The sequence below is a fragment of the Carassius auratus genome, chromosome 38 (genome assembly GCF_003368295.1).
Source record: "Carassius auratus strain Wakin chromosome 38, ASM336829v1, whole genome shotgun sequence".
Classification (NCBI taxonomy): domain Eukaryota; kingdom Metazoa; phylum Chordata; class Actinopteri; order Cypriniformes; family Cyprinidae; genus Carassius; species Carassius auratus.
This window is the reverse complement of record NC_039280.1, coordinates 10,843,078-10,856,958: the sequence shown is the minus strand read 5'-3', so window position 1 is coordinate 10,856,958 and position 13,881 is coordinate 10,843,078. Positions and strand designations below refer to the sequence as shown.

At 38.1% G+C, this 13,881-nt stretch overlaps 1 protein-coding gene across 1 annotated transcript; it reads right to left on the bottom strand.

Annotated features, from left to right (window-relative positions):
- Positions 1–4: 4 nt before the first annotated feature.
- LOC113057048 (rab11 family-interacting protein 5-like) lies at positions 5–8,030 on the bottom strand (the record flags this gene model as incomplete). Its single annotated transcript, XM_026224067.1, has 2 exons — positions 7,199–8,030; positions 5–242 (listed from the first exon to the last, which is right to left on the bottom strand). Coding segments are annotated over exons 1-2 (615 nt in total), but the record flags the coding sequence as incomplete, so codon positions are not given.
- Positions 8,031–13,881: the final 5,851 nt, after the last annotated feature.

The following is a 13,881-nucleotide window of genomic DNA, read 5'->3' as shown; positions in this document are numbered from 1 at the left end:
CCCGCATGTGTGCCAGTGCTCCGTATCCACCAGAGACAATGGCAGAAGAGGAATCTTCTTCGATAGAGCGCTTCTTAGCTCTCATGCGTTCTCTGAGCTTATCGAAAGCAGAACGAGGTTTGTCTTTCATGGAAAGGTCGTACATGCTGGCCGTCAGGTTGTGCCGGGTGAACTGTACGGTCAACTGAAGCTCCCCTCGTTCTTTCTCCTTTTTGCCAGTTTTAGAATGCAGCCGGTACCACCTATGAACAATAATGATTTAAGAAAACTGTGTTAAAGGGATACACTGATGAATGCAAGCGGAACTACATCATCTAACTCTTTATAGCAGGGGTCACCAAACTTGGCTTTGGAGGGCTGGTGTCCTGCAGAGTTTAGCTCCAATCCTAATCAATGAAAACAATAACCGTAACCATCTGAAATTAACGGCAGAAACTGCACAGTAAGTAGCCTACATTTAATACAGACAGATGGCACAGATATCAGCATTTATCTTTTGTTTTTTAATTGGGTTGAAACTACATAGAACTGGCCTTAAATGAAAAGATGAACTGTAACCATGTCAAATTAAAGGCAATAACTGCATAGTTCTACAATCCAAACAACACAATCAACACACATTCAATAAGATGTTTCTTAAATCAGCATTCAGTATTTTAAATTTGTGGGGACTTGTTTCTCATCAGTTGCCACCCTGGGGTGGCAGAGACGACGATGTGCTAGGTGATGTGGATCTCAGCTCTCTTCATCTCCTGGTTGCAGCAATGACTCAGAGACTGTACGTGTGCGTTTAAGGTACCTAAACAACGACGGTTGCAACAGGACTGAGGGCCGGGTTGGAAAATATGTGACGTCATTGTTTTTAATTTAATCAATGTTGATTATGAAAGTGAGAATGCAGCATGAGAAAGATATGATACATCATGAGATGTGCAATATGTCTGGAGACATGGGTAAAACATTGATCACTTCATAAAAAAAATTTATGTAGTCTCTTTAAAATATTTTAATTTTGTATAAATTGTATCTTAATTTTGATCAGTGTTTTATCAACCAATTGCCTGTATTTAATAAATAAGAAGCAAATATATAGCAGACAATGTAATAAGGCGCTGACACGATCACTTGCATTGCACGTGAACTGGAAGGTGCCGAAACTCAGCTTGTGCCTCACAGATTTGAGAAATATAGGCTATTATAGAAAGCTTGAAATGTCTACTTTTAAACGAAAATATTAAAAACCAAAATAAATAGGCTACTCTCTGAATATGTAATCCATACGAAATGTGCATTTCTCTCTGGTGTTCATGGCGAGTCCCCATCAGGATTTGTTGTGAAAACCTGGCAACCATGATCTGAACACACGTGCTGGAGATAATACTTCCAATTAAAGGAGCGTTTTTACAGATGAGATGTGCATGAAAATCACATTCGATTTTTTGCACAGCCCTACCCCATCATCAACTACATTTCTATTCTGGTGGGGACTTAAACCTGAATACACACAGACTCATGGGGACTCGTGTCATGGTGGGGACCTAAATTGAGGTCCCCACGGGTAAACAAGCTAATAAATTACACAGAATGAAGTTTCTTGAAAATCTAAAAATGCAGAAAGTTTCCTGTGAGGGTTAGGTTTAGGGGTAGAGTTGGTGTAGGGTGATAGAAAATACGGTCTGTACAGTATAAAAACCATTACGCCTATGGAGAGTCGCCACAAGGATAGCTGACCAGACGTGTGTGTGTGTGTGTGTGTGTGTGTGTGTGTGTAAAATAGTATATCAGTCAGGCGAGTAAACTAAAAATGTAATAAGATAATCAAATATAAAATGAAATTCCTTTAAAATCTCAAAATGCTCAAACCTAACAAACAACACTGACTAGACTATCTAGAAAAAATAACACAGGCCTACACACTAAAAATATATCATCTTGACGTATCTTCAAAATATATATTCATGTTTGAAATGATGGGGAAATTATCAATTTAACATTTAGATTTCTTAAGGTGTTTTATTTGAGACAAATTGCACAGAATTTTAATACCAGCCATTTTTCAGTTATTACAAAGATATATGTGCATTTTTTGTCTCTGCCCTTTGGATTGGAGGAATTGTGAGTGAACCTTTATATTTCTAGCAGTCAGTGAAGGCTCAAGGATAGATTTATTGATCTGATGCTGTTGGGTTTGCCAGGTGCCCTCTCCTCTACATTCACACATACATTTTCAAACACAAATACACAAACGTTATGTTTGAACTTAGATCGCAATGCAAATGAGCTTACTGTTAAATTAAATATAGGATTTCCTGATACTCAGCTTCATGTAAACACACAGAAATAGCTACACAGACAAACTCACACATGCTGACAAAGGCAGAGCTGGGACAAGAAGGTCAGCTTTCTTCCATCAGCATTATTGCTTTTCTAGACACTTCACACGACAGCAAGACACACACACACATACACACACACTAATAATGCTATTTTCTTATCGTTCGAAACTTGGCTGTTTAAACGGCCCCTTGACAACACATTAAAAGAAAACAATTAACCAATTAACAGATGAACAGATATGCAGATCCACCCACACAGGAATGTCTATTAATTATTCACATTTACTAATAAACACATTTGGCATTATTCCAGATTTTTTGCTATGGTAGCATCACACTGATGCGACACTGGGATATGTTGTTTAATATTGCAATTAGTAAAGGTGGATAAATTAATTTTTACCATTAAAATAGTTTCTCCTGTTCAAGTTTAATATGCAGACAAAACTATAGGATTGTTGAACAGGTATTACTTCAGTTTTGCTTGGACTATAGGTTCAAATGGAGATAGTATATGTCCCAAATCAGATTAAAAAGAAATCAGTGCATCTGGGAAACAAAGATTTTCATGCATACACAAACAGAAAAATATATCAGCCTTGTGAGCTTCGTGGCAAAGTATCAAGGATCACCAGCAGCATCATCACAATCTCTCACATGAAATCAAACATTCTCCTTCCAGGTGGTTCATCTACAGCCCTGAACACAGCGCAAAGTCACTTCATCAAAAAATGAACACCCTTGTCAATTCTAGACGTGCAAGCATAATTACCTTCAATTCTCATCCTTTGAATGTCTTGTCTAATCACTGTTGATGTCATTTAACTTTAGTCTTTAAAAGCTAGATATTTCTCTCTAATTTTCTTAAATTCATGTATAGTTCCATTGACCAATTTATTCACAAGTGATGAATACTTTTATGCCCACACTCAAAATATGCCAATAGGACACTCTTGTGCAAGAAGGCCTAAATGATCGCCATGATCAAAACTTTGAACAAACCATTGTAGACAACTTACTATATACATTCTATCATCATAATCTAATAGTTTACACGATTTAGCATGTAAAAGGCTTTTTTATGTAATTTTGAAACCGTTCACCTTCAGGCTGTGGTACATGTGACTTTTTGTTGTTAAATCTTTAATTGACTTAAAGTAAATATGGAAAACTTATGTTTCAAGATAAGCTTTTACTGGACTGAAGCAATATGATTGTCAATTTCCATATTTTATATATATATATATATATATATATATATATATATATTAATCTTGTTAAAATGTGGGTATCAAATATTGCATTATGCTTGGTCTCCAACGATACAACATGATGAATATAAGCATTAAATATTACTGCATTAAGAAATACATTTGGGAGATACATAATGACAACTAATATTTTTATGCATAAGAAGACTGTTATGTTGTTAAAAAGACCTCCTTGAGTTACATTAAATTGATCAGAATTTCATCTTACTTTTTGGATGTAAATATCAGCGACTGTACAGCATTGCTTATTTTTGCCAAGTTTTAGCTACTAAATAAAACGGAGGCTTTTTTTACCTCAAACCCCCGTATTCTCATTAAATCATGGTATATAGTCTGATAAAAAGTCTGATGTATCAAATATGATACTGAATAAAAATAATCTTAAGATTAATGCTACATGATGTTTCTAAACAACCTCTAAGGTCTAAATATCTTGAGTAACATGTTCCATCTTTGAGGCAAAATGCCTTGTCTGCAGATGCTGAGTTATAGGAGGTAAATCACATGCATTGTTGCAGTATGTTATGTACAATGGTGTGCTCAAACAATTCCTAGTCCACAAAGAAACAGAAAAGAAACATGAACTTGGTAAACTAGAAATCAATAACTGAATATTGTTTCAACTCGGAAAAACGTACCATGCGAAAGCGACTTTCTGTGTCTTTGAAGAGCTTAAGATTCCAAAGCAAGTAGTCAGCAAGTCAAATGAGTCATTTTCACGTTCACCGTTTGTCTTCTTTGTAGCACCTTTTACAATCACCACACTGAACCAATGAGCTTAAAACACCCACTAGTTCCAGCATCAATCTAAATAGCCCAGATTCTGCATTACAATCATTTCATCTCTATGCGAGGTGAGCAGCAGGTTAGATGTGGGCTGTATTGCTCAGCATCTCGCAGAACGGGCACTTTCACAGTGTGGTTCTTTTGAATAATGCCGTAAATAGATCAAACACACATTTCGTGCCAGGTATAGAATATCTGAGTTTCCCATCTGACTAAATGCTATAATCATGAAGTGCAGAGTCAAGAGTGACCTATTTGTTATGTCTTACAATGGTAATTTGCCAACCCACACACTAACTACATGATTCATCTGTCTACCCGATTCACCCCACCTACGCAAACAAGGGGATATACCAACACGCAATCTGGAAATCACCAGGTACCAAGAAGTGAGCAACACTTTCAGCAAATAACAAACCTTCAGGGTCAATGAGGGACTACCTGAGACGGATGGGACCCAGAGAAACAATCAGTTTTGTGCTAGGCTGAAGTATTTTTCTATGTATAACTTTGGGTTTGTGTCAAATGGAGATTGTAATTCATAAAAAGAATTAAATAATCTTCAAATCTTTATTTTCTTTACCAGTCTCGAGTCCCATGGAGGAGCTCTGGAAGGATGAAAGAGGAGTTACGAAAGTGAAGGACAAGAGAGGACCAGCCCGTCAAAATGAGAGACCAAACAGCTGATAAAAACATAACAAATCACAAGTAACCCACAAGTGTCCAGTCCATCAATTAGCAGCTTGGGTTTGTAATAAATGATACATTTCTCCAAATCTATTCTGATGATTAAACAAATTTGTCTACAATATCTTCAAACTTTTCAGCACATTTGTATTTTTGGGTGAACTATTACTTTAAGAACAAATGGTGCAATACATTACTGGTGTACACAAAGAGGAAAACAGTTTAATTTATTTATAGTGATTTATCTTAAAATTTGATAGTACAAGTTGAATTAGTCTTATTTTGCGCTACCATTTACTGCCTGGTAGTAGTGCATGCCTCTATTTGGCTAGATTATGTATGTTGCAAAATAATTGTAATTGTGTCACATTACTTACTCTTGATTTGTCAGTCTCACTTGTCACATAAAACAGGAACTTCTTCACAGAAGTTCAACATTAAGTCCAGTTTAATCTCTACAGACATGATACCAGAAAAGCTAGAGAGCAGCACTAAAGAGCCTCTCTATAACACAGACACACAAAAATTGTATTTGCTTGCCTGTTACAGGAAGTGGGACATATACAGAGAATAATGTATTTTAAATGTATTTCCACAGAATCAGACACATAAACAGTCTACTAAAATACATCTTGAAACACTTTGCATGCTACAATTACACAGATAAAAAAAAAAAAAAAAAGTTTTCTTTCTCCTCAGGATGAACGAGAAATGAAGTTGTCGAACTCCACCAGTCTGATCAAAAGGTCCATCTTGAGCTATTCTGAGCTTCTGATATCTAGCACCACAGCTGCTTCTGGTGTCACTCAAAAACTATTTGCTAATTCTAGAGAACAATATCTTAATATGAATGGCCAACAGGTATGACAGCAAACCTGCAGATAGGTAGACGATAAATAACATGGTCATAAAATTTTTATTCAAAAACAAAATTGTACGTCTATAGGTTCTCTGGTCACCATTTATTTAGGCCATTTTTAAAGCCATTTTTTCCTTTAATAATGTATTTAAATAGCCCTGCATTTTAAGTAATTACTTTTTTTCGGTGTAAAAAAAATGATTTTCAAATGGATTGTAATGCTATACAGAGTCACACATCACAATGCAGTGACACTGCTGTCAAATCATGCCAACTGCCCAACTATTTTTGGTGGAGTGGTAATGCAATTTAACAGTGCTGTGCTTTTATTTTATTATTAAACATCTGTTTAAACCATCTTTGAGTTACCAGGATTATAGTATAGCCTAAAGAAGAGTTGTTTTGGACTCCCTATTTGTATATGCTTTAATTTTGTCATGGATCTTAATTGGTGGAACTATGAAGTCAACCTCATTTCACAAGAAAGCGTAGCTATTTTACAAGATAGCAATATTGTATGTGAAAACATGCAATTTTTTAGAAAAAGTGTTAGTATGAAATCCACCCCTAAACATCACCGTCACTATGGCAGACTGCACAATTAAAACCTATGAATAAGATGGTATCAATTCATATAAATTAGCCAAATGTCACTGTAAAATATCTGTGAACTGCAACTGTGTTGGTGAAGCACAAAGAAAATTACATTTAAAGAGAAAGCACATGATCCAAGCCTTAATTTTCGTTCTTGTGTCTTACATAATCAGAAAGGTTACAGAGAAAATCTGCAAAAAACATTGGCACATTCCACACTTTGTCAGCAACTTCCGGTACCGAAATCAGACAGATATGAAGAGTGTAGACCATCATCACAGATACAGGAGTCCCCCCAGCACACATTTTGGATGTCTCCCAGATGGGACACACCCATTTCAGATCTTGGAGGAGCCTCTAATAATGAGCTCAGGGGTGTTTGATGAGAAAGATGTGCATTGTGCATAACTGAGAGGCCCAACAAACAGATATGGGAAACACAAGAAAAATCCCCTTACTTTCCCCGTCAACATCCAAGACAATTTAAGAGGGTGTGACTGCAGAGGAACAGATTGCAGCACCGAGTAAGACATATCCGACTAGTCTGATGGCACAATATTAAATCTCATTCCAGTATCCAGAGTTTAAAGCAGCACATCTGCTTCTTCAGACTGACACTAATAATAACAACAACGACTAAAACAAAACAGCAAACACAAACTTACTCATTTCTCATGTATTTCCGTTCCTGAAATGCTTCATCCAGAGGTATGACAGCCTGGCCCAGAAACACATCCAGTCCTATGAGAGCTCGGTGCATCACGGTGAGGGTCAGGTCGCCAGCACCGGGTGGGATCGCGTCTCGCCCTCCCCCCTCCAGGACCCCCGGCTGCAGCTCGAAAGAGCACTCCTCGCCCCATTCCGGGTCCGTGGTCTTCTCCATCACACAGGTGGAGTATTTCTCTTTGCCCAGCTGGATGATGGTGTAAACGTCGCTGGTGCCGTGTTTACCCTTCGCGCGCAGCCCTCGGGCCCGTAGCACAGTTACCTGCACGTGGGTCGGCACCCATCGCTGCTCCTCGTCATTCTTCACCAAGGACATGGTCACCGGTGCACCGATAGTGCGGCAGCTGTTAACGGCTGTCTCCCGGTCGAGCGTCGCCTAGTAACCGCCAGCCTATCGTCGGGGTCCACGGCAAAACATTTCGGCACGCGCGAGACGTCGGTGTTCGCGCGCCGGCGTGGGTCGTTTCTCTCTGCGGCGGTAACGTTACAGCCGCCTTGCAGAGCGCAGACCGGTCCACCAACGTCACTGCTTTCTCCTCTCCGCAGGACAAGGAAGTGACTCGAAGCGGTACCCGGACTACAGCATACTGCATTCGTGTTGCTCTAAAATACACACGCTTTCGTGTGCATTTAAGAAAAAAGTCTTAAAGTCGTTCGTTGTCGGACCTCTTATGATAAAGGCTAAACTTGCACCGTGCTCCAGTTACCGGTGTGAGAACCCGAATACTGCCTTGTGATGACATAATGTTGCAGATACGGTGATGCGCGGAAGTTAAATGGCGAAGAGACTGGTACAGGGCAGGGTTTAACCCTCGTGTTGTCCTCAGAACTTCACAGACTTGTCTTTTTTGGCCCACACTGAAAACCATTAAAATTAATGAATTTTTAATAGTTCTCAGTGCGGGCAAAAATTCATAAATGCGGTGCAAATTAGTCAAAAGCATTTAAACGTCTTTAAGGAAAAAGTGTTTGTCATGTTGAAAACTGTATTTGATGTTAAATTATGTTAAGAAGATAAAGCATTCCAATGTATGTATCATTTGAATTCATCAACAGTGTGCATAATTTATAAATAAATCTGTAATATAAATCCACTTTGTACATTTATCACAACAAATCCAAGGGCTTTCATCTTGTCAAATGTCAAACTTATTTTCTCTCTCTCAAAGCTTAAAAGATGGAAAATAATCCACTAGACATGGAATAGTAAATAGGAGGTGATTGCTTGAGCTAAAATGAGAGCGTTAATGCTTTGCTAGCTATGACTATAACTATAGGTAGCTGACACTGGAAAACTTTTCTCTTTTTTTATAGGTTTGGCACAACTGAGATTTTGGATTTATCTTTACATATAGGTATATAGGCAATACTTTTTTAGACACTTCCTTTAATCAATTCTGATAAAAAAAACTTCAGGGTAGTTTTAGATGGAGTGTACTGTATCATAACCACAGATTGTCACTATGCAGGACATTGCATTCAGCAGTTTTAAAACAGTTTCTAACACACTCTTTCTCCCTAGCTTACAAGCTTGAAAATGTCTTACTTCCTGTTGGGGTCCTGATTTGCAGCATCAAGGATACCCAAGAGATTGCCCATTTAAAAATGTATTTTGTGAGGCTTTCACCAAGACTCTTTTTACATTTAATGCCTAATATGAGATATAATGGTAAACTGTACATTTATGACCAGACATTTTTTAAATCAGACCCCAAATAGATAATGGCAATATATGTTATTGATGATACTTCTATCCACATAGTTAATTTTCTTATGCTGCCATATTTTACTATTTACAATAAGGACACCACACACTAAAAGAAAAACAAATATGTAGAAAAACAGAAAAAGTACTGGTAAAGGTCTGCCAGGAAATTTGCACAAAATACCTGTAAAAAAAATCAATATAGAAAAAAAAATCTTTCATATCAACACACTGGGTCCTATTTTTAGACTTTTCTAAGAATGCAAAACAATTTCCACATTTTATTTGAAATTATAAAAAAAAAAAAAGAAAGAAAAAGTGTAAATAGTGGTAGGATCAGTTTACACTAAAAAAAAGCCCCAAACTGAATAATGTTTATAGTAAGTACAGTGATAGATGATATTCACACAATGTGTAAACAGAAGTAGCATGATATTTGTACTAAGGTTACATTGTCGGAGCACTAGTAGGCAGAGTTTGTGAAAATATCCTTTGCCAGTTAGCTCTATATGTGCACTTACTGGACATTACAGCAAAAGGTTCATTCAAAAGCAAAAAGGGTTTTTCAATAGTCAGTCATGAACAATAACCTGAAGTATTCAGGGCCTCTGACACAATGAGTCTGTAAAGAGTTTGAAGCAATGCACTAAAATAGCAGCTGCCTCTGATGTGTGGTGAGAGGTCTGCCATATCAACCACAGCTTTGACAACTCTCTCTCACCTTTTTATTTTCTGTAGCTCAAATAGTAGAACATTACACTATTGGAAGGTCATGGGTTTTGTTCCTAAATGCAAGAACTGTTAAAATGTAAAAATGTGAATGCAAAGTCACTTTGGATAAAAGGCTGCCAAATGCATAAGGGTCAAAAGACATGACATACCATTTTGGTGTCTGCCTCAAATTACACTTACAGAACTTATTTTATATACATAGAAATGCTAAGTAAGGTTTCTACTTTAATTTTTTCAAATAACTTTTGAGAAAATGTCATGAACATAAGGGTGAAGTCATTTTCCATCGTCATTCAGCGCAACAGCTATAAACAACATACTTTAATGTGATAGTTCACCCCAGAATGAAAATTCTGTAATAACTCCGCTCATATCGTTCCAAACGTGTAAGACCTCTATTCATCTTAGGAACACAACTTAAGATATTTTTGATTAAATCTGTGAACTCTCTGACCCCCCATAGACAGCAATACAAATGTAATGTTCCCAGGTCCAGAAATGTAGGACATCAGTAAAACAGTCCATGTGTCACAACAGTGACTTAACTGAGAATGCTTTTTGTCCAAAGAAAACAAAAATAACAATTTATCCAACAATTCTTCTCCTTAAGTTACCATCTTCTGATATTTTGGAAAATACCACAACCCATATGTGCTTTCCCCTGAACATAATCAACGTAATCGAGTATTCTGGTAGCTTCTCAAAACTGAAGTTGAACCCTTTATGTTACATGGACTATTTTATCAATATACTTAACACGTTTCTGGGCCTGGGAAAATGTCATTCTGCTTGCTGTTTATGCAGGGTCAGAGAGATCCCAGATTTCATCAAAAATATCTTAACTTTTGTTCCAAAGATGCACGAAGATATCTTGTATTTGGAATGACATGAGGGGGATTAAAGGGGGGGTGAAATGAAATTTCATGCATACTGAGTTTTTTACACTGTTAAAGAGTTGTATTCCCATGCTAAACATGGACAAAGTTTCAAAAATTAAGTTGTACGTTTGAAGGAGTATTTCTGTTCCAAAAATACTCCTTCCGGTTTGTCACAAGTTTCGGAAGCTTTTTTTCCAGTATGGCTCTATGTGACGTTAGATGGAGCGGAATTTCCTTATATGGGTCCTGAGGCACGTCTGCCGGAAGAGCGCGCGCTCCCGTATAGCAGAGCACTGAAAGGCTGAGCACAGACAATCACTGATCAGAGCGAGAGCGTCGCGAAATGTCACAAAAGAAGTGTGTTTTTGGTTGCCAGGGCAAGACAACCCTGCACAGATTACCAAAGAAAAAACAGCATTAAGGGACCAGTGGATGGAGTTTATTTTTACAGAGCATCAACGGAGTTGTGCAAGTGTTTGTTCCCTGCATTTCGAAGATGCTTGTTTTACAAACAAGGCCCAGTTTGACGCCGGATTTGCACATCGTTTATTTCTTAAGGATGATGCAATCCCAACGAAAAAGGGTCACGATCGTGTTTTGGAACCCCAGGCGGTGAGTAAAACTGCTTCAAATATCTCTGCCTCCTTGTTAGTGCGTCCACCTCCCATCGGAGACCCGGGGTGAGCCCCGCTCGGAGCGAGTCGTTGCTGCTGCTGCTCTCGTTCAGTTTCAGCCTCGGGATCTGATTCTGGATCATAAATAAACGGCTGAATCTGACTGTAAGCCATGGTTTGTTTTGGATGATGATTTTTCCCTCAGGGTAATGTCACAGCTTCCACATGCTCTCAACGCAAAAGCCTACTGGCGCTTGTGATTCTTTAGCTCCGCCCACACGTCACGCCTCCAGCCGGTTGTGTTTTTCCGGGAAAAATCAGTACAGACTATCTTTCTTTTATGAATATAATAAAACTAAAGACTTTTTGGAGTTATGAAGGATGCAGTACTACTCTATAGGTACTCAAGATTAACAGGATATTGAGTGAAAACGAGCATTTCACCCCCCCTTTAATGACAGAATTTTCATTTTTGAATGAACTATCCCTTTAATCTATTGTTAAGGCGGGCGTACACGGTGCGAATTCGGATGGTCGGAAGATCGTATGTCCACGCACACGGCACGAGTGAGTTTATCTGAAAATCGTACGGACGAGATGATATACGACACGATTTTACAACCTGCGAATTCCAGAAGCAATCGCACGAAGTTGATAGACGCGTTCGACTTGAAGCAGCGCTGCACGCACAGAAGGATCACTGTATGACATTACCGCGAGAGCGATAAGAGAGCACACATATCCAATGCATTCGAATCGCTCTCGCGGTACTTTGATGTCATACAGGTGATCATTCTGTGCGTGCAGCGGTGCTTCAAGTGGAACGCGCCTAATATAACTGCTCTCCCTCTCTTATAACTGCATATAAAATATTGATACGAGCCGTGACTGTTTCCTACACGTACAGGTTATTTTTCAGCAATAGGAAACCGGGACATTTGGTTACCCTGTGTGTGTGTTCTTGTATATGGTTTATAAATATCTGAAATGGGTATTAAAATGCAAACATGGTTTATGAGAACAATTACTGTGCCCTCGTAAACCAAATGGCTTTAAAAAATACTATACGGTGTTTAATAGAAAATTTAAACATGCATTTTCCGTGATGGATAGAGGTAGTGTATGGGGATATACAGTATAGAATACCGTTACGTTTATGGAGAGTCCCTGTAAACTACATATGCGTGTGTGAGCGAGAGAGGGAGAGAGAGAGAGAGAAGGCATTGGAATACGTTGCTAGAAACATCATACAGCGCTCGCTGTTCCTGACAGACTTCAGCTGCCGTCTTCGTCTTTCTTCTTCTGTGGTTTTCCTAGTTCGTGATTGGTCAACTTCAGATAAATCAACAAATCGGCTCGTTCAACAGCACAAATGGCACGAATTCAAACCGATAGCTCACAAACTTTTTATACATGTTTAAAAATGATCGGGAGGTCGGGAAGTGCTCGTAATAAGCCACTCTGCTCGGCTCGTAATTCATCGCAAATGATACGAGCCGCGACCATACGAGAATACGCGATTTCCACACAATTGAAAAAAATCGCATGCGAACTCGTACGACAGCAAAAATCGCACTGTGTACGCCCGCCTTTACACTGAATGCCATTTTAGTTTTCTGTAAATCATGGTGAAAATATATGACAGTCATTATTGTTTGCTCAGAAAAGCAATATTTTTAAACAGAACACAGCCTAATGTATGGGGTGAAAAACTAAATTTAAAACTTTAATTTTTTTATACTTTGGTGCTATGGGTCTTTGATCCAAAAATTTTAATGTAAATGGTTCAAGACAATAAATGACAAGCAAATATGAAAACAATTGATAACACCAATGTTACAATATAATTTTCACAGTAATCTCTCAATCTTTGCTTTTATTCACATTAATGACAATTTAAAGAAGAAAAAGAGCTGCCTCCCTAATGACTATGTCTTACTTTAGACCCAATTAACTTCTACTAACTATTCTATTCTTAGAGGTAAGATGTCAATCACATATTATAAGCTTCTAGAGACAGTTATCTGCCCACAAAAAACCCTCACATGTATTGTCTTCAGTTTGATCAAACATACTCACTAAACACTTGTGCGCGCGCTTGCTAAATGACAGTGGAGACACAGAGGTGCAGCTGACATTCATAAGCTCACTATCTGGGCCAAGAGAAACACACAACCACACACACACACTTACACTCATACATACTAATCTGGAAAGGGTTCTATTCCAGCACCAAAGTGCAAATAGACCACTTACAGTCTAAACTGTGTAATTAGATCCTTAATCAGGGATCAGAACCACAGAGAAGCTTCTACGTAATGAAATTCCTCATTCATCTAAACTCATATACAACCTGACCCAATCTACTTTTAAACAAGCTGCCTTGAACAGCTGTGGCTAACACACATCCTGTCACTCAATCAGATATTTAAATAAACTTGCAGGCATACACAGATTATTTCCATTAGCTATATGAGCATTTATAACAAACAAAATAGAAGTTTAATGTAGTTTGGCAAATACGAATTTTCAGCATAATATTTCATGCCTCACATGATCCTTCAGAAAACATTCTTATATTCTAATTTGTTGCTAAATAAACATTTCTTATCATCATTGTTGAAACCCGTTGTGCTCCTTAATATTTTGTGGAAGACAGTAAAGCCTCCCTCAGAAGTAACGTTAGGCCTGCA